This window comes from Aythya marila (genome assembly GCF_965140915.1).
Source record: "Aythya marila genome assembly, chromosome: 11".
Classification (NCBI taxonomy): domain Eukaryota; kingdom Metazoa; phylum Chordata; class Aves; order Anseriformes; family Anatidae; genus Aythya; species Aythya marila.
The window spans coordinates 3,414,977-3,436,990 of record NC_139052.1 but is presented as its reverse complement, the minus strand read 5'-3'; the positions used below and the strand labels follow the sequence as shown (position 1 = coordinate 3,436,990).

At 38.5% G+C, this 22,014-nt stretch overlaps 1 protein-coding gene across 1 annotated transcript in view; it reads left to right on the top strand.

Moving 5' to 3' along the window:
- Nucleotides 1-22,014, top strand: part of PRTG (protogenin) — a gene marked incomplete at both ends in the record, with an annotated part of 78,705 nt that overhangs the window by 20,326 nt on the left and 36,365 nt on the right. The window contains 7 exons of the mRNA XM_082769481.1: nt 12,594-12,738; nt 13,774-13,907; nt 14,214-14,351; nt 15,474-15,632; nt 16,192-16,351; nt 17,028-17,275; nt 21,180-21,344. Coding sequence (XP_082625607.1) covers nt 12,594-12,738; nt 13,774-13,907; nt 14,214-14,351; nt 15,474-15,632; nt 16,192-16,351; nt 17,028-17,275; nt 21,180-21,344 — 1,149 coding nt within the window. The remainder of the gene's footprint in view (nt 1-12,593; nt 12,739-13,773; nt 13,908-14,213; nt 14,352-15,473; nt 15,633-16,191; nt 16,352-17,027; nt 17,276-21,179; nt 21,345-22,014) is intronic.

Here is a 22,014-nt window from a genome sequence, read left to right as displayed (position 1 = left end):
TTATGTTTTATTCTAGAACGCTGCTTCTGAACCACTATAAGCGAGACATGCAGAGCGCTCATAACTCTCAGGGGTTGCGTTTCTGACAGCCTGAAGACTTGCAGCACCGCCATATCAGCTTACACTCATTCATATGTGGACGGTGTCAGTTTGCCACTGTAAGAAATGGAACCTCTTCCTCCGCCTCTCCCCAGATGTGAGGGAAGGCGCAGTGGTGGGCGGCAGCAGAGGAATGTGTGGGGCCCCGCTCCTGTCCTGGGATGCGCTCTGCAGTGCTGCCCGTGATTGATGAGCGGGGCAGGGTGAGGGGAAGAGTGGGTATTGCTTTCTACTTAGAGTCTTGTTTTATTTTAGCCAGGAATAGCATTTATTTATTTTTAAAGGTGTGTGACTGATAAATAGAGGTCTTACCCTCCTGCTGGCATCTGCGGTGGCATTCATTGATCAGAACAGGGCAGCTTTAGAACTTGCAGTGTCAGAGGCTTTTGTTGCATAGTGCTGAAATTGGCTTCTCTGTGTTTCACTGAGTAATTATCACATTTTCATTGATCTTTTTGGGGTCTGTTCTTTGAGGAACTTTTGAATCCTAGCAGTCAATCTTTAATTTTCTACTTCTATTCTTCTACCTGTTTTCTTTTTTTGCTGCCAAATGAGGATGGCTGTGAAGGGACATGTCTTTTGTTGCACAATCCTGCTTGTGTTCTGATCCTTCATGTTGTAAAGTGCAAAACTGTGCTGGATGTTCTCCGTGCAACAGTTGGGTTATTAAGCAGAACTAATTCTTCACAGAATGGCAACAACTCCAAAGAAAGGCATCTGTAGGATTAAGCACAGATACTGGAAGGCAATCACTTGGCAAACTGCTGAAGGAAAGCAGTCCTTGCAAGGGAGAAAGTGGTATGTTCTTTCTCCTGAATGCATGCAGCCACACAAGTTGAACGGCTTTGAAGCTGGTTAATGTGGCTTACTGTGTGCCTTTTCTGTACTATTTCCTGCGTTTCTTGTCTGAAGAAAAGCAGAGGGGAATTCCTTGATAAGTGCGTTAGCATTTATTGTGCACTTCTGTGGCCACACACTATTGCCTGGATGATAGATAAATCTGAGAAGGGAAAACCCCAGCTGGGAAGCCTTCGGAAGTGAAAAGATCAAGTCTCATGCTTGTTTACATGATTCAGTAGGGTGTATTAGTTGTACTATCAATAAACTATTGACTATACAGAACCACCTATTTCTAAACCTCAATCTTTTGTTTCTTTGAAAACGCTAGTGCTATAACTCCTGTGGTGATTTGCACGTCTGGCTTCATTCGGAAGGGCAGTAGTGCATATGTATCCTCTGCCATGTATTAAGCGATAGAGGTGGGGTAATGCACTATGTGTAGCCATGTGAATGGCTTATATATAGTTATATATATATAGCTTATATATAGTTGTGAGAGCTGGAAAGTGCTGTTGTTGCAACATCATTAACTGCTTTGACAAGGTAAAATAGAAAGACTTGTGCGAATCGTTCCTAGACCACCTTCCTTCAGGTTGGGAGTCTTGATGTTTATTGGTGTGTTGCAGTTCTCCTGGAGCACCATCTCAGCCTGGCTCTAAGAGCACCCGATGGGCAGGATAACCAACTGGAATCTGAGGTGCTCATGAGTTAGTAGGGTGTCAGGTAGGATCCACCTGTTATTTTCTGTAGCATGTTGGTGCTGCCTAGGATCCTGTTTATTGTCACAGTTATGTTAATATGTCATGAATAAAAAGCTCTCTCTGTTCGAATGGTCTGTAGAAGGAGGAAATAGTCTAATAGTCATCCTGTCAGGTTGTACTTTTCTGTTTCTGCCTTTAAAAGAGAGCTTTTAGAAGGATAATTGTCCATTTCTGAGGGGCCAAATTTCTTCACCTGGTTTGATGTTCTTCTTAATATACAACAGACATTAATTATGAGCTCCTAAGCTGAGGCTTTCCAAAATTTATGGTGAGTGTATGCCACCTATGCAGCAAAAGGAAATAGTATATTTCAAAAAGTCGCATATATCCTGAATTCAGATGGTTGCTTCCATTCTTGGAAAAATGAATTGTTATCTTAGAGATTCCTGGTCCATTGTGATGCTTGTTATAGTAATTGTGAATCCACAGGTTTTCTGTTTGTTTGTAAAAGGAGAACTTAAACAGCCAGCCACATGTTTAAATGTTGAAAGCCTGGTGTTCCATTTGATGATCTGTTCTGTGCCCAGGAAACAAATATTTACAAGACTGAATGCTTCTGAGAATAAATGGCAGCAGCAGGGCTTGCTTCTGCCTTCAGACATCCATGTAAGAGTGGGTTGCAATTTCAAAACTTCCTCACCAAAGGGTTCCAGAACCAAATGCATCTTTTTTTTTTTTTTTTTTTTTTTTTTCCTCTTGCTTTTTTTCTCTGGAGCAGCCAAAGATGATGCTGTTTTTGAGGCCGTCTCCAGACCTTCACTTCTATAGAGCTCTTACAGAAGGTTTGTTTTTAATGAGGGAAAACAAACAAATTTGAAACATCAGGAAATTGAAGGAAAAGACTGTTCTCACTTCTTTGTAGGAGGTTAAAAAAAATTTCTTTTCCTTATCTGGTCAAGTTTTTTTCTCCTTTCCTGTCAACTATCTTCTGCATGCATCCATTTGGGTCCTCCTCTTCTCTTGACTTTCTGCAGTGGGATATATCTGCAAACCAGCCCTTAACACAGTTTCCATTCTGTATGTGGAGAAGTCAGCATACTTTGCTATTTTCTGAGGGTACTGTAGGAAAGAAAGAATAAATCATGAATGCATTTCCCTAAAAACCTGTTCCAGAATAGTCCACTTGACTTCAACGCTGTCAGGAAGAGATGATATTACATGTGAAAATTGACGTAATTTGCTTCATTTTGAGAAGCTGATGGTTAAAACTGTGTTGCTGTGTGTGTGGCCAGAAACAGCTTTACAGAATCAGCCCCAGTCCGAGCGGTTGGGGAGCTTAGTTACATTCAGTGGGCATATTCAGACTTGGTTATTCCTGTACAGAGATTTTTAAAGTGATCATTTGTCAGCCACTGAGTTAGGAGCTTTAAAGAAAGGAGCAGGGAGACATGAAAGTGTTAGGGGAAACAAATGAGATCGCAGCTGACATCTCCAAGGGAACTTTTGTTCAAGAGTGCTTAGGCTGTTGACCTCTTTGCTTCTCCATTTCATTGCTTTTAGATTATAGTATTCCTCAGTACCAGAGAAATAGCGGCTAGTTTGTGACTCTGCAAATGCTACCTTTTTTTTTGGGGGGGGTGGAGGGTGACAGGGTTTCCATGGACATTGCTGTGCAAAGGTTTTAATGCACAGAGAAACCAGTTTGCTTCGTGTTTTAAAAAATGTGTTCTTTATATATGAAGTCCATCATTTATTTATTTATTTATTTATTCCCCTCTTACCAGAGGTTGGGGAATAATTCCTAGTGATCTACATCTTAGTTTGGAAATCAGTGTGTAAAATTACACTACTTAGGTACCTGCTAGCAAGTTAGCAAGAGTAAGAGGGAGGAAAGGAAAAACTAAAGCATAACATTGTTTCTATCCTTTTCTGTTCCTTTCTTTATTGCACCTCCCTCTCTTTGTTTAGTTTTGGTGGTAGAGCTAAGTGTATGGTGGCCTAGAAATAAATATTTTTACAATAAGGTGATCATAAGTTTTAGAGGAGCAGACAGTTTCCTAGATGTAATTGACTGGTGGTTTGTTGGCGGTGAAACTGCAGTAAGCTGTGCAGTGGAGCTCACCCATTAGCTTAGGAATTAGGACTTGAAGGAGATTTGACCAGAGCATGAATTGATGATAGCAGAAAGGCAGATGGCCCAAATCCTCACTCATTACCTCATCAGGGGTCTCCTTGGTATTTATCAGTGAAAGCTGTCTCTAATTATCCCTACATGTAGGACAGATTTTGGTCTCTTCAAAACTCAAAATGTGATTTTGAAAGGATCTCACAGACTAATTCATCTGAAAGATTTGCTTCTTGCCTACAACCTGCCAGTATTACTCTAGGAGTTGAAACGTGAGGAGTAAGTGGTGTGAAGGATCAGTTTTGTCTATAGAAAATGTCAGATTTCGTGACCAAACATGGCTCGTTCATTCTCTGTGCTTGGGTCTTTCACACTTTTTCTAATCTTGTTTTTCCAGTATCTGGCTTTTTTTTTTAGTTGTCTATGCTTGTGTTTTCTGATGAAGATGTGGCATACTTAATGTTCATTAAAAAAAAAAAAAAGTTAAAAAGATGACTAAAACCAGAACAACCCCCTTTGCTCTCCCTCTGATCCTAATGGAGTAATATGTTCCATAGGTCTGGATTAATACATACATCACTTAGAGAATTGATTAGAGGTACAGTATGTTCACAATAAAAGGTCTCTTACTTCTAAGACAAGGCCCTGACTCAAAGCCCATTGAAATGGTGTTGCTGTGGGGAGGAATATTTGTCAGCAGTCTTAAACATCCCCTCTTTCTGGATTTGTTAACATATCTTGCATGGATGCTAATACACTATGCCAGTAGCTCCAAAATTTGTCATCCCATTTTGATGAGATCTATTCTTTGACTTACAAAAAAAAAAAAAAAAAAAAAAGGTAGGAAGGGAAGAGGAACTCAAGTTGTAGTAAGCTAGTGGCTCCAAAGAAACCAAATGCAACTCTGGATACTTTTGCAAAGCCCCAGAATAATAGTGATCACTGTAGAATATGACTGTATTTTGTACAAGCTGTAATTCCAATCCTCCTCCTTTAAAATGCCTGCTAGGAGATTCAAAATGTCGAATTTCAAAGAAAAAACTTAGGGATAAGCAGATTAATAGGTGTTCCATACAATTACTCATAGTGTCAAATCAATGCAGCAGTTTGTATTATTTAACCTCCCTATTAATTGTACTGCTCTAAGGTAATTGCTTGAGACTGGATTCTTTTTCCAATACATTTCTGAACTGTCTCCTTCAAAACTGCTGTTATGGTGTTCATACTATTGTAATCGTAAGAATTTTTTAATATCAGTAAAGTCAAAAGGGACCATTTTCTTTTCTTCTGTTTTAATTTTAGGAAGAGAAAATTGGTGTATTAGCTTTACCCTGGAAATATGTTTAACTTGAGAAATATCTGAGAAAATACACAGTGTAATCTGTTTAACAAATAGTGTAGTGATAGGCTAAATGTTATCCTGCTTGCTGATATTTCCAGTATACACAGCAGCCTGTAGAGTTTTTGTTCTGCATGTTCCTCAACAATGAAGACAGAACTTATTAAAAAAGGGAACATTATTTGCACTTCTGTGACCACTTTTCATTTCAGTTTGGACTAGAGGAAACATGACTTGTTATCCATGATTCTAGTTTTGTCTCGAGTTCTTATTTTTCATGCTAAAGTGTTTACCTTAGGAAGAAGACAAGTTACAGAACTAAGAGTGAGTTCTTAGTGACTGGATTGATAGAATAAAGGAGAGAGAGAAATTAAAGGTGAAGTATGAAAGTGAAAAACAGAACAGAAGGGTAAAGGGAACTCTTTACAGGGATGAGCACATTTCCAGGCAATTCAAGGGAATACTGCTTTAAAGTCATGTCTGTTTGCTGTTAGTATGTCATTAAAATCCAGGGATTAATAGAAGCAGTCTCTTTGTTTCACATTAAAAAGGAATTGGTTTAATTTGGGATTAAAGGGTGCAAAGAGCCGTTCTAGCAAAACTATTCCCAAGGTATCAGTAAGGTAAAGTGGGATGGTTTGAAGACTGTGGCTTCTCTGACTGTCCCAGTCATACTATATATCTTTATAGATATTAAAGTTGTTTTAAACCCATTCAATAATCTCTTATAATATATGTTATCTTTGGAAGTGAAATGATGTGGAAAAGCTTGTTTGAAATGCTTGGAAAGGCAATCAGATTTATAAGACAATTGGATTTCTAAGGCCATACTGCCTTTCTCGTACTGGATCTGTGTATGACTTACATTAAGCCAAGTGTATTCAAATTTGTGGATGCTGTTCTGAGGGACTGAACCTGTAAACAAGGCTTTCTTGGGTATCAGATCAGGATAATGTACAAAGCCTCTGCTCTTCTACAAGTCTGCAGGGGTGTGCAGTGTGTGCAAACAGATGGAACAGGGTTGGTCATTATTCCTCCTCCCTTTTGTACTCCAGGTGTTGCTAAATATGTAAGCGAGAAAAACATCTCTAGAGCTCTATAGTATGAGTACAGTGTGGTGATTGATTAATGTATTTGAGGAGAGGCACATGATGAGTTTATGGACACTACGTGTGTTTTCGACTGAACAACTTCAAATCTTGAATTCTTACTTAAAATGTAAATAAGCAGGTTGGTGTTGGCTTCTAAAAGCCAGTAAGGCTATTCTCCTCTTTCCCATGTAATTGAGCAGCTGTTGAGACATCAAAGAGGCTACCTTCTGTAGCTATTGATTATCTTGTCACATTTTTCTCTGAAATACTTTGACTTGCTTGGCTTGAAAAGAACGTAGATGTGGAAGGATGCTAACAGAGCTGTTCCAATACATTAGCTGTTGAATAGCAAGAGTGTACAAGTTTTTGTCCAACTGCAGGCAGTCCAAGTTATGCTGAACCTGTGGCACACCTCAGCTGTCTCTTACACCTTAGGGAACCTCTGGCTGACACTTGGGTTCTACAGAAGGGTTCTTCAGACACTGACTCTTTCTTACATACCCTTTTGTTTATGTACTAGCTTCATTATCTTATCTCCACAGGTTTTATGGCCTATTGATGTAAAATGTGCTACACTGATAATGCTCTGAAGAGCAAAGAAGAGTGAAAGAGAAGGTGGGAGGAGGTAGAGGGATGGAAAATTTCAAGAGCCTCTTCATACTAGTCTGTTCCGAGTAGTCTTTTTGCCTGGGGAAAACAGCAACATGCTATTAGATTCCAGAGTTTTCTGAGAGAAAAAAAAAAAAAAAAGTGCTTTGGGAAAGGGTGTTTACTGTGAGACCCTTTGGGAAAGGGCATTTAGTGCGAGGGTACAGTAAGAGCAGTGTCACTGTCCCCTGGGTGGGTGGGTAGCAGCCCAGCCACCCCTTTTGGTAATTGTTGTATTGCCTCCCTTGCCTGCCTGCACCTCATGAATATCTTTTCCTTTATCAAACTCATCTGAACTTCCTCCACTACAGCTAAAGCCTATTTCTTCTTTTTCTGTTTTTAGTGATTAATGAGAGTCATCGTTCCCTGTCCTCTCTAATACCTCCTTTATATACTTGTAAGGCAGCTGTTTCTCTCTTTGGTTTCCTTTCCCAGGACTAATGAGGTCCTAGCTCTTTTAATCATTCCTTGTGGGTCAGGTTCCATTTTGTCATGAAATCTAACATTTTTATGCATTATAATTGTAGATCAAACAAGACTTGATCAAAATTTTAAGGGTGGATGTAAGAAATCACCGTGCTTGTGGTAGCCCATACAGAATGCTTTTCACATACAGTTACTTATAACTGTACCCACAGTGCTCCATTTGTGTGAAATTCACCTCTGAACTGTACCCACTTACAGTTTATATGCACACACACACTTAACTGTATATACCTAACTACTTCATTTAATTTCCACTGACATCTCCTGGATAATTTGGCAAAGACCCACCCATCAGATCACTTGGTGATAGCCCCAGCTTTGTGTACTCAAACTGCTGCATCAGAAATGGGGAGGACATCTGCATGTGTGTAGGTTTGCCACAGCTGGATCTGTCAGTGTTCATGTGTTATTCCTGATCCAGACTAGAGTGGCCACCTGAGTGACATATCATTTGGAAATATGTGTCCATATAGCCAGCTAACAGGAATGGCAAAACTTTCGTAATCAGTTGTAAGCCTCACTCCTGCAAGGATGGAGGAATCACACTACACTCAAGGCGAATACGTGCAAGTTGTCTACAGTACTAAAATCTAATACACTATGTATTTGTTGCATTTTTTTATCAACTGTTTCAGGGAGAGAGTACAACAAAAATTAGATCAAGAGGAGAAAAACACATTAAATTTATCACATGCTATCCTGAAACACATTGCTCAGGAAATAGACGTAGCTTTTTCTTAACATACAAGCTTATTTTTCCCAAGTGAAACCTCTTCACCTCTTCACCTGAGAATTAAAAAAGAAAAAAAAAAAAAGGTTTCATTTGCAGGTTAGGGCTATTGTTTAATTCTCAATACTATTAACACGTAAGTTCTAGAAATGGCATGATGCCATTAGGCACTTTTGTTTCCACCTGAGTAGCTCATCTATCTGAGTGGCCATTATCTCTTGAGAAACACACAAGTGTTTGATTTGAAGAGTTTCACAATATTTGCTGCAGTCTGGTTAGGTGAAACCCAATTCTCTGCTGCTGTTTCAGTTCAGGGGTTTTGTCTTCCATTCTTTCAATTTCTTTATTATACAATTACACTTCAGTCTTGGGCTAGTATCAACTGGTATGTGTGAGAAAATCAGCAAGATTTAGAAGTAATAAATACGTAGGTTGTTGGAATTTCTTTTGCCTTTCAAGAAGGCTCATTCAGAAAAAAACTTAGGGACATAAAGATCACGAGGCAGCCTTGACCTGCCCACAGCATCTGGTTTTAGTACACAGGTAGAAAGTGCAGGATGTAAGGGACCATCCAAAGTCATCTGGATTTGAGTTTGCATGAGCAATCTGCCTTCACTTAATTCCATGATTTCCTTCACTTAGGAGTGAAGGAAATGATTATTATTGTTAAAAATAATAAAGGACTGCTGTATTTTAGCACAACAAAAAAAAAAAAAAAAAAAAAGAGGGGTGAGCATTTCATTAAGTCTTTGACTTTATTGGAACATAACTGTTAAATCTATCTAAACCTGAATTTAAGTACAGTTTTCTTCTGTGTGTGCAGGATAGTTTTCAATACATGTATGTCATGGAAGACAGAAGCAGTGTTTCTGTAATATTTAATCACCGTGTATTGAAAAGTCAACATTTGTCATTTGAGCCTGAGGATATTTGCCTCAGTGGTGAATGCGGGAACTCATACCTGAATTGAACTCTGATTCCCTTCTGTGTGGATAACTATATTGGCCAGAACTGGGTGTTTTATGCCATCACAAATATTTGTACTCAAAAGTAACTATACAAACATCTGCTCCCTTTACATAAATTGCAATAATTTTAAAAATTAAATATAGTTTATAGTAATTGAGTTTATAATAATTGTTTTCTTCCTCTGTGTGCAGCATTTGGTACGCTGCAAGTTAAAAAAAAAAAAAAGGTGGGAGCACCAGCTTCTTGGAGTAACATTAATTGTTTTGTGTTTTTTTTCGGCTATAAACCTGGGAACAAAATGATTAAATAGACTGGAGAAGAGGGGGAAACCTCAAATAAAAAGGCACTTACATTTATTATGTTTTGCAGGGTTGTTTTCAGGAACAACGCAAGTCTCTTGAGACTTTGTTTCTTATCCATTTTATAGAGCTCTGGCCTCTTAACAGCACTGCTTTAATGACTTGTTCTTGGGGTTCTGAGTTGGTATCAGCGTTTGCCATGAAAACAAGTCTGTTACAAAGAGGTCAGGTTTCATGAGACAGCAATAGACTTGTAAAAACAGATTTTACTGGCACAAATAAAGTCAGAGTTAAGAAGAAACCACAGCTTTGCGTAAGGAAACAAGATACAGAAGGAGCAAGTATTGAGCTAAACTGATAAACAATTTATAAATTCTTGAGAAGCTCTCTTCTGTCTTTAATCTTTAGCTGTAATGTACAGGGTGCATTGGAATAAATAATTATATATGTTTATGTGTATATAATATATATTGTAGTATTTATTATATAGGGCACACACACACACACACACATATATAAATAAAAGCCATATATTAGATTTGTATTCTCACACTGTCTTTTTAAATAATCTCAGTGCTATAAGGAAATCTTTGGTGTGATTTTATAGTTCCTCTAGAGACAAAACTTTTAGAAGCCTGTACGAGCTTTGCTTTGCTGAGACCTCTCTGCCTTGTCAGAACGGTCCTTTCTTACCTCACGGGCTGTGTGGTACGTCTGTACTGCACTGCACAGTGGCTCCAAGACTGCTGTTATGTTGATTTGTGCTGTTCTTATTATACCTTTATTACATTCCGAGGGATTTTATTTTGAAAGTTAAGCAGACTTGCTCAGCTTGCTTCATCATGCTTTCAATAAATAGGTAATGGATGCAAAGAACTATGCTACAGGGATTAGAATGGATGAGGAAGGGAGGAAGTAAGATGAGTTTGGATGCTTTTGTTTTGCTCTTCTGTAGTGGAAAGCTACAGTAGCGTTGGACAGCATCAAATTCAGCAGAAAGCAAATCCCCCAAGTTTAGAGTCACAGAAGCAATCTGGTATACATGCAGTTTGCCTTGCACTGAATCTCAGCTCTGTGAAATTGAACTTTGGTCTGTAGAAAAGAACTCTTATGTTTTGTTTTCATTCTGATGATTTCTTAGCAACCAAAAGAAAATATCTACTTAGGGAGAAAACTGCTCCAATGTTTCCTCTCCCTGTCCCATCTCCACCCCCATCCACCTGTAAGGCTTCTCTTGCAGCTTTTAATGTATGTTGTGGTATGTTGTGGCTTTTTTGATTGTTTGTTTGTTTTTTAATTAAGTGGTTAATTAGGACTTAACTGTGAGGTTTATGAATCTCTTACTGCTCAAAAGTGAAAGGAATAACTGAATGCACAACATAGGGAACTGGGTTAAATTCTGCTGGTGAGTGAGTCTGGTTCTCTCTGTGGTGAAGGTGGGTAAGTAGCCAGCTGTGCTGGGGCTGTGGGGACCTGCTGCCAAAAGCCACAGCCAAGCATGGAGCTGATCTTAAGCACAGATACCAGAGCATCTCTGCATGTGTCCTGGTTCTCAATCACGTTTAAGGTGCCAGGCCTGGATTCCAATGGCCGTGGTGGCAAGTGCTTTCAGGTGATTTTGCTGGAAAGGGTGGTTTGGTAGTCTTGTTAGCCAGCTTTTTTGGGAGGGCTGCTCACAACACTGCAACACTTGGATTCGGCGGGTATCATTAGGACTGTTCATTCCCATAGTGCTGATGGAACTACCAAAATGCAGTGGGAAAAAAGAAAAGATTTATTCTGACCAGGGGTATGAAATAGCTATCCTAGTAATAGGAATCTTTGACTTACATGGTTAAGTCAGTGTTAGGAGTTAGTTTGTGCATGGAGGGGAAAGCAATCAAGTGATGGCATGTTTCCTTCACACTCCAAAATGTAATTTATTGATGCTGTGCAGGAGTATTAAATTGTGGGGTAGTGCTGGTGGGAGGAAGCATTCATTAAGATGCTTGGTGTGCATCAGTGCTGGACATGCACCATATACAGCAGGGCATTATTGAGAACACCTTACAGCTAATATGATATAAACCAAATTCAATTAATAAACAACGTAGAGGAATTCTTTCAACACAAAACTTGAAAGTTAAGAGATGGGTAACTTACTAATATTGTCTGCTACATTGTGTTGTTTTAGAATTTACACAAGAGTAGAAGTTTACTCTAAATCTGATTTTAGAAACAAATTAGTATCATGGAGTTTTTACAGAGATTGTGCCCTGTGCAATTACAGGGAATGTGAATGCATGTGGAATTATTCATGTTGTGAGTTATCCAAAATGAGTTGCCGCTGAATAGATGCTCTTTGTGTTAATTATGTAGTGAGCAGCAGTAAATAGAGCAATTAATTAGAGGCTTTTATATTCCTTTCCCTTCAGCTTTTATTTCCTGATCAATTTCTTAGGTGCCTGTTAGATGGCAGGTATTTATTGATCTGACATTTCAGCTGGCTCAATTTTGCTCCTTTTTGGAGCAAAAAGGAGTTGGCTCAATTTTAATAACATTTAATAAATTTTAATAACATTTTAATATATAAATAATTTATTATTATTTTTTTTTTTTGTAAAATTGAGTTGGTTCAGTTTTACTCCTGAAGTCGTAAGTGCTTGAAATTTTATAGGGAATGTGTGTTCACTTGGACCTTTGGGATGAAAGTGTTGGTTAAAATTTTGAGATTGTTGTAGGGTTTTTCTGTTTTTTTTTTCTTTTTTTTTTTTTCTTCAATCAAGCCAACTTGTCCAACTCTGCAAATGCTTTTACTGAAGTGAGTGTTATTAAATGACTGAAGTATGACTGGGATTCAAGTGTTGATCCAGAAATTTTCTATTGCAGTCAGATTTTTTTTTTTGATGAAGTGTAGCGGGACCCAAGGTTCTTGTATCAATGTGAATTTCAATAGTTTAATAACAGGTATGCTTTCTAGTTGCACACCAGTCAACTTGTTCACCTCATTCTATTTGAGAGATTCATGGTAATTTTGGTTGATATATATTTTTTTAAACCAAATTAAGTTAAAATAAAATTATTTTTAATATACCTGCAACCAATGAAAACAGGTGTTGAGAAAAGTTTATAAGGTAATTAGACCAGTCTTTCTTTCCATGTAGAAAAGAGGACTATTTGAAGTATTTTGGAGTATTCTTTCAAGTTGACCTATGATCTGGAGTTTGGTTTAGCCAATGTTTTTTCCCCACTTGACTCCTTCAACTCATATCTCCTTTTATTTTTAGCCATTTCTGCATTTGAAGTCCAGCCACTTTCAGCTGAGGTTCAGGAAGGTGGAGTAGCTCGATTTGTCTGTAAAATAACAGCAAACCCTCCTGCCGTTGTGACATGGGAAGTGAATCGAACAACTTTACCTGTAGCCATGGACAGGTAAGTAAACTTACACGTTTTAGAATGTCATTTATTCTCTGTGATAATTTTGGGCCTACTACAAGAATAAAATCTGAATACTTGCAATGACAGTACATTAAAAAGGTTCCATCTGTGTAGTATGTTCACTACTAATGAGACAGTAATAGTTGTGTGGTTAGAGTCAAGAGCACAGGCCAGTCACTTGCTGTTGTGTGTGCAATAAACACAGAATGAGAGAATGTCCATTGACCTGTGAATTGTTACTCACAAATTTTACATGCAAGTCATTCTTAGGAATGGGAATTGCTGTGGGATACAGAAAAAGAGGACTTTTTCTGTGGGGATAGTTTGAATTAGTGGGATTGTTTTCACAGGTGCAATGTAGAAGAATTGATGCTGAACCTGTGGATGTTTTTTTCTTTCCCTTTTTGTTTTTTTAAGACCCTATGAAGAACGATGTATGTAGAAAACTGAGTTAAAACACTTCATACTAGGGAAATTCTGCTCAGGGAGACTTGTATTTTGAGTTCATTAACTTGAAGCTTATAGCCCGTTCTGTGCTGGGTATTCTCCCTGGCCAGACCACGATCATTGAACCTACTCCCATCCTTCTTGGCATGTAACTTTTGTTGAACATGTTTAAGACACCTAGCATGCAAAGGAAGGTGAAAAGAGAAACATAAAAGTTGAAAGCATAGGTGGGTTTATTGGAAATTTTATGTTTATTAGGCTACAGTAGCAGAAATTGATGCCAAATAAACCCACCAACTTGAATAATATGGACATGGTAGCTGGCTAAAGAAGGCTGGGATGATTACTTTTGAGGATGAGAAAGATCTTCTGGCTAAAACAGATTCTTCTGCTCTCATGCTGGTGTTAGTCAGGGAATCGCGCCTGTAGTTGAGGAATGGAGAGAGGCGAGTCATGTATAGAGAATGTTTTTTAGTCTCCAGCCTGCTGTTCCAGGTCAGTGTAGCAATGGCTATTTATAAACCAAATACTCCTTTCACTGGTGGAACATTTATCTACATTTCTTTTTTGTTTCTTTGACAGAATAACCACTCTACCTACAGGGGTTCTTCAAATCTATGGTGTTGAACAGAAGGATGCTGGGAACTACCGATGTGTTGCCACAACAATAGGCAGTAGACGTAAGAGCACTGAGGCAACACTGAGTGTTATTCCAGGTACTCAGCATGTGAGATTTTTCCACAATATTTTAGTTGTCCTAGTACTGTAGCAAAAACACTTAATTGCATTGAAGGGCTGTAACTGCCCTCTGAACCACTCTGCAAAATCATAATTTTACTTATATCTTGTGGCCAAAATATTGTTCAATATATATATATATATATATTTTACAGTTACTGAAATTTGTATTTGATGTATATTTAACTTTAAGCATCCTTTAAAAATATATATAACTCAGCTTTTGTTTAATTGCCCTCATTTTCTTTGTTCTTTTTATTTATTATTTTTATTTTTCTCCAAAGCTTCAGATTTGAAGCCTTTTCACAAGCCAGCTATTATAGCTGGTCCTCAAAACATTACGGCATCTCTTCATCAAACTGTCATACTGGAGTGCGTAGCCACAGGGAATCCAAAGCCAATCATCTCATGGAGCCGGTTAGGTAGGTCTTAAAATTACAGCATACAACATTCAGCCTGTGGAGAGGAAGTGAAACTGGAAAGAAAGGATTTCAGCAATTATGTTACTGTTCTGAGGCTTCATGTAGTAAGCAATGATTTGTAGGTTAGGGTAGGATAAGTGAAACGCTTTGTCACGTACTTCCATACTGCTGTAGAGAACCCCTGAGGTTTCCTGAGGCTTGCCTGCTTCTGTTATCAGTCCTGAGTTGCCCCCAGTACGTTATGGACAAGGTGCCGGGTGGGGCAGTGACCTCCAGGAACCTGTGAATCGGAATAGAATCACTGGTAAATTAGGGCAGATTGGAGAGACTGCATCCTAGAAAACAATCCTGTAAATGTTTCTCCCCCTATTCTCCTTAGAAGCGGCATGTGAATGGGATTTGGACTTTGTATTAATGGGCTGTTCAGACCCTGGATTGCCTTAGAGCCCAAGTAATCTGACTGGAAGAGGAAAAGAAGAGAGGGAATGCAATAGGAGTAAGAATGTTCATCACTGGCACCTCTTTTTGCTATGCAAATTGCGTGTTTTCACGTCTCCTTTATACATACCTAAATGGGAAAGTCAAGACTATAAGTTTTCCTACCTTCTGTTTCTAGAAGTGGGAGAAATAACTGTGTTTCCTGGTTGATTCAGCAGCTCTTGTGGACAAACAAGTTTTATTAAAAAAAAAAAAAGTGTGACAGTTAGCTTAAGGACTTTTTCCTTAGAAAAATAAAATATATGGTTATCAAATATGTTTATTTTATCCCCAGCATAATTCAGATGGAGGTGGATGATCCCCATAAGTAGTGATGAACTGAATCTTAGTGCAAGACAGATGAGGAGTGTAACTGGGAAAATGGCATTAGCTTTTAGCTGTGATGGAGAATATTAGATATATCAACTTACTAAGTGGAGTAACCTAACTGTCTGAATGGTCAGATAACTAAGAGTTAAGTGCAAAGCCAATACAAAATGGCAATCTCTGAAAACTCATCTGTGATTTTCCTTTGCATTTTTTGACCTTTAAACTCAAATCCATGCCATTACTATTTAGGCAACGTTATTCAGATGGGTTATTTGAGCAACTTCCTAACCATACTTCTCCCACTGTCTCAAATAGACCATAAGTCCATTGATGTCTTCAATACTCGTGTCCTTGGAAATGGGAACCTCATGATCTCTGACGTGAAGGTGCAGCATGCAGGCGTGTATGTCTGTCGAGCCACTATTCCTGGCACACGAAACTTCACAGTAGCAATGGCAACTCTCACTGTGCTGGGTGAGCCTGCTTTGACTTCTGCTTTGTTTCAACATCATGCTTCTGGCTCGAGCTGTGCTTTGTAGGGGGTTGGATTTAGGGAGGTTGCCAAGGTGAAACGGATCACAGATCTGTGGCTGCATTCTTTTGTCTCTTGACTCACGTGAGATGCGCCAGGCACTCAACATTTGAGTTATAAACTAATAGTTCATTTGCACTTAGAGAGAGGCAGGTGCAGTGTTTCGTCTGGGAAGGCTGACTTCCAAAACAAAATCTAGTGACAAAGTAAAAATTTGTAATACACTTATGTGAGTCATTAGCAGTTTGTTGTAGACTGGAGTTTGATTTATTGTTTGTATTTATAAATGCAAAATCAAAAATGTGTAGCAGTGTTGCTTTTTTGTGGAGGGAGTATGTGTTTTTAAACATGCTTTTTTCACACAAAATGAGCTTTCTGCATGGGTATATTTATGCTTGAGTGGTCCGAGGAGAGGGGCTTGTGTGTGGGAAAGTTCTTTCTTAGTCTGACTGTCCTGGCATTTATGTGGGCTTGATTGTTTTGCTTGTTACTTACCTGTAGCTCCACCTTCATTTGTGGAATGGCCAGAAAGTTTAACAAGGCCTAGAGCTGGTACTGCTCGTTTTGCCTGTCAGGCAGAAGGAATTCCTGCCCCCAAAATTTCATGGCTGAAAAATGGAAGGAGGATACACTCCAATGGCAGAATAAAAATGTACAACAGGTAAGATATCCATTGCTGCATGAGAAGTGTGTATGAGAGATGTGCCTGTGAAGAATACAGTTCTTATGGAAGGATGAGATTCCAGTAACAAAATATAGCCAAACAAGATATAACTCATGTAAACAAAATTAAGTGTAACATTATGGACACTGCACAGACAGAAGGAATGCATGTTAGCCAATACCTAAAATCCTCAATGAAGATTTTGTGTTCGCTACATTACCAGGGAGGAAACTGAAGTGATTTCACAATGGAGTTACTCTAGATTTACAGTAGTGTAGTACAGACCAGAATCTTGGAAGTTGTTTGAGGCCTGTTTTACTCCTGTATAGTGAATAGCTCATATTAAAGAGTTGGTTAAGAAATAACAACCCTAAGGTTATGCTATTTGCAGGGAGCAAGAGATTTACAGGCTTATTTTCACTGTGCCTGGCTTTGCAGGCCTAAACATGAATACTGATATGGCAGGTTTTGAGTAACACTACAGGTTGCTAAATTTCACAACAGCACATTAATTTCTAATTGAAAAGTTTGTGAAGTACAAATCATCTAAACTCATGAAATAGAGGAAATGTAACTGTTGTTGCATTCTATAGGGCTACATTTATTCAAGATGTAAGCTTTTTTCTTTTTTTCTTTTTTCCTTTTTTTATTTTTTTCTTCCTTTTGGATTCAGTAAATTGGTGATTAACCAGATCATTCCTGAAGATGATGCCATTTATCAGTGCATGGCTGAGAACAGTCAGGGATCGGTGCTCTCCAGGGCCAGGCTTACTGTAGTTATGTCAGAAGACAGACCCAGCGCACCTTACAATGTCCATGCTGAAACGATGTCAAGCTCAGCAATCCTGCTAGCGTGGGAGAGGCCACTGTATAATTCAGACAAAGTGATTGCATACTCTGTGCATTACATGAAAGCGGAAGGTAAGCACTTTAATTTAATGTGTATCCGTATACTGTTATATACTTACATATAGTAAGAACTTGAATGTCTGTCCAAGAGGTGCCGAATTTGAATGGCTCATGACCAGGGCTTCATCAGAGCATAACAGCATAAAAATCCATATTGTAACCAACAGAAGTGCATGGGCAAAAATGCTTTAGCCAAATCATCTCGTTTGTGGGACTGATTGGCCTTCCAACTCACCTTTGTTTCATCATTCCAGTGAACAGATTTTGAAGTCAGCAATGGGCTTTAAAAGTTGGGACCTCCCTACTAATGTCTAGGTTTCCCTCAATTTGTCCTCAGGGGGAAATTCTGCCTAGCTCTCTTCCATGTGTTTGCTTGGCTAGGAAGGACAGAACATATACCAGAGTCCTGGAGGCTTACATAGTTGAAATTTTCACTAGATTCAGCTCTTCTGTCTATATCCCCCAGTTCTTGTGACTTTACAGATTTCCAAGTGTTTTGGAGGAGAATAATTGACATGTTATTGGCTTTAGCTATTATCTTTTAGAATATTGACTTAGTGAGAAAATTTGCTCTCCTTTCACCCCTTGCTCTCCTACAGTGAGAAATATACAAACTTTCAAAATATGTGGAAATAGCTGTGAACTGTTTACTGTAGCCTCTTAAATATTATATAAATTCCTATGTAACAGGGAATGGATAATTACAAGAAAAATGAATAACTAGACATTTTTAATCACTTATTGTTATGCAATTCCTTTAAGTTAAGGAAATCTTTAGGGTGATAGAAAACAGGCATTGTTCTTAAGTAAGAGAAGTGACTGCCGAAGGACCTGAAATTTTGTTTGGTGTGTGGCTTAAACTAAGCTGTAATGCAGCTCTGTTTTCTAGGAGGACTGATTTCTTTTTTCATTTCTATTCAGTAACTAGTTTATTCAAGGACAGGACTGCAGATGCTCAGCTCTGTGTGGAATACCAGTCTGCCATCTGCTAAGCAGAGGACAGGAAGGACAGCTTAATTACTCTAATACTGATGCAGGAATAGCTGCCTTTGCTTTTGCAAGTGGGATTTTTCAGGACACAAGAGAATTTTGTCTGAAGGAAGGAAGGAAAGAGTTTTAAAAGATAATGAGGACAAGGGGTGCGGGAAATTACCCCCTACACTTTCAGTCACTGAGGTATTGTGCTCACAACCCCCACTCAAAGCTAATATGAATAAAGTCACACTAGATAAGCTATCTGGGTAATTGTATGTCCGGTGCCAGTGTAGAGAGCAGAGACTGGGTAACTTCAAAGAAAACTGGGAAATTGTCCTTAGGGAAGCTTGTATTTGTGCAGGAAATACTCCTTCACAGTAGTGAAAAATCTAAAACTTGTATTCTGCAGAATTGTTCTGCAGTCGCTGCGTCCTGCGTATACAAAGGTTGTGTCTTGTGAAATAAAAACAAAACCAAACCCACCAAATGCTGTATTATTTAAACTTGCTTTCTCAAATACTCATTTTGTTAATCTTTCCAGACAGCCTTGTGAAGTTTATTTCACGTAAGGCTGTTGTGTATCCTTTCACATTAAAAACTCCCCAGTGGGGAGTGGGAGGGGCTACGTTATGCAGAATAATTTCAGTGCTGGGAGTCAAAATGTGGGTGATTTGTGTGCCTTTTTAATTGGTACCAGAAGTTCTGCATCAGGGCATTAAAACATTTTTGGCTTGTTTTGTATTGTAGAAAATATATTTGTGTTCAAAGGCTAGTGGACAGCACTCCTGTAAAAATAGTTACTTTCTAAGAGGTAAACCTTTCAGAGGATGTTGCCCACGTCAGAGGCATTATTAAAAATCTAGGAAGCATGCCTTTGCGAGGAAGTATCGCATCAGTTAGTTCTGTAATCTATTTTAGGGCAACTATATTTGAAGAAATGTAAATTAAAGGATAATCTTTTGATTCAGTGAGATGACATTCACACAATACCTGGGCTCAGAGTTGCTAAAATTCACTGACATTGCCGTGTCTGGCTTACTTTGTAAGAATTCTGGGTACTTTGTGTAAGTGGTTTGGATCAAGGTATTGCTGTCGTCATTTTCTTCAGCCTGTCTTCCCTCGGTCCACCCTCACAATTTCAGACCCTAATTAATATTAAAAAGAACCTCAGATGTCTCCAACTTAACTGGAGCATATCTGACTTGCTTAAAGCTTCTTATGTGTGTAACTTTTTTCTTTATGTATTGCTCTGTGGTTTATTTAGGAACCGTATTTGTCAGTGTGAGTGGGTAAGGTTTTATTACAAAAAATAACAAAATGCTGGCTAAGTCTCCTACTGATGCTTATGATTCCATAAGTCTGAAACATAAAGGAAACCTGGACAATACACTAATCATATGCAGTTCCTGAGAATTTTCTGTAGAGTTCACAATGTGGTAGGTGCTTTGAATACAAAAGATAGCATCACTCATCGTTTAATTTCACAACTTGAGCATTCTGCTGCTTCCCTATAAAAAGACGTTCAAGTCCTCTTCCTTATTTAAATTAAAAAAAAAAAAAAAAGGTGTTAATGAAGTTAGTTGAATAAACTAACAGGTGGTGTGGCGTTTTTTGGTTTGTCGTGTTTTTTGCTTTTTTGTTTTTTCTTTTTTTGTTTCTTTTAAGCAGAATATTTTGCATTCAAATCGGGGTCATAGTAGCGAGAAGAATAAGGGTCTGATGAGCGTGCATGTTGGAGTGTGTTAATTCCTTGTTAGGGATTCAGAAAAGGCACAAAGGGAACACTGATTGTGGTGGAAGGCAAGCCTTGTTCTCTATTATGGCTGTTTCATTAGGGCCTCTGCATGAGGCCTAGCAATCCATTCAATGAGAGAACAAGTCCTTTTAATTTGAGCTCAAGGATCTTGTTTGGCAGGTCAGAAATCGTGCCTTGCAATTCGTAATTAACAAGCCATTAACTAGTCTGTTGTGAGATGCTCGTAATCTTGTCTAATTAAAATGCTATCAAGTTAATTCATAAATGTGGGAAAACTTAATGGTGGAATTTGCCTTTCGTTTTGTTTATAAATTCAGTTGTGAAGAGGAGGAGCTGGCTCTTACAGCGTTTTGATTAAGTTGACGTGCATTTGGTGAATTGTTCGTTAGCACAGCAGCCTTCACCACACGTATTCCACTTTATAGCCTTCGTCTATAGGAATAAAGCCCCACAAAGACAAGACTGCTGCTTGCATTGCTATGCATATTTTAATGGGAATTGCTGAGATTTTTTTTTCCTGTCTCTTTTTTTCTCTCCTTTTTTTAACGACTCATTAAAGAGCAAAACACTTTTGAAGTTCATTCTAGGCTATTCCTATTGGCCTTTTTCCAAATAAAAGAAAAAAAAAATGTCAATCAAATGTACTAGAATTTGCAGGGCTAAAATAAGATCCTTTCACTGAATAATTTCTTTCTGTTTGTTTGGTTTTGTTTGGGGGGGGTGGGGCGGGGTTTTTTGTTATTTTTTTTGTTTGTTTTGTTTTGATGGAGTGAAGGCTTTGCATTCCTCCCAGTCTGCTATAGTCAAAGCTCTGTAAATAGGTTTTGAAAAAACCTCCCTGACTCTAAACAAATAGATTTGGAAGTTTGCTATGAACGATAAGGCTATTAGAGCTCGTGTGTTGTGTTACTGTACATTGGGCACAGTTTGTTGTGACTGATTCTAAAAAGGGGTTTAGAGTTGCATTCAGTGTCCCTTATTCATGAAAATCCTGAAACACCATAATCTACACCACAGCAAGGCACAGTTACTCCTGTGCATAAAAGAACTCTACTTAGTAGGTTGAAAAAATAGAGGTAGGCTGGGGAAGATCATGAAATAACTTGGTAAAATCTCAAATCCAAGTACCGTGATGTTTAGAGATTGTCAGAAATTTTTGTTTCTTTAACCCTTGTTTTATGGCAGGTTTAAACAATGAAGAGTACCAAGTGGTCATTGGAAATGATACAACCCATTACATTATTGATGATTTGGATCCAGCAAGCAACTATACCTTCTATATTGTGGCATATATGCCTCTGGGAGCCAGTCAGATGTCAGATCATGTGACTCAGCACACCCTCGAAGATGGTAAGACAAATACCACTCATTTTAAGCGAGCATTTTTATTTGCACTGAATAGAAATGTGCAATCAAGTGCTAACATCCCCTGAGGATCCAGTGACATCAGTGAGACTTCTGGATACATGCAGTCTTAGACTGAGCTAGCTAATGAAAGGAATGAGAATAAGGTAACATTCTGACAGAAGAGCATTATATATTACGTAGTGTCTTTTTTTACACTGAAAGATGTTTCATTAAATCAAGTAAGTAATTGTTCTAGATCTTTGAGAACTTCCTCAGTGCTGAGAATGTGTTGGAAGCCTAGGATTTTGAACTGCACACCCAGTGTGTCTTCTGGAAATTTTGAAGGAAAATTTGGAATAACAATTTGACATACCAAAAAAAATGATAAGGTGGTAGTTTTTGATGTGTGTGTGGGGGTGGTGTCTGTGCTTGTTAGTGGAATCTGAGTTTCATAAAAAACATACTGAGTTATTTCTGCGCAGTGGTCTAACTATCCAGAACATCATGTCAACAACAAATTGTTTAGTACATCCCATTGGAACTGATTAACAAATTCTGCCGGTGTTAAGCTTTGGCAGCGCCCACATTGCCCATTCCAGTTATCTGCCTGTCGCTGTGCCAGGAGTTACTATGCTACCCTTACACCACGGTTGGTGGAAGGGAATATGCACAG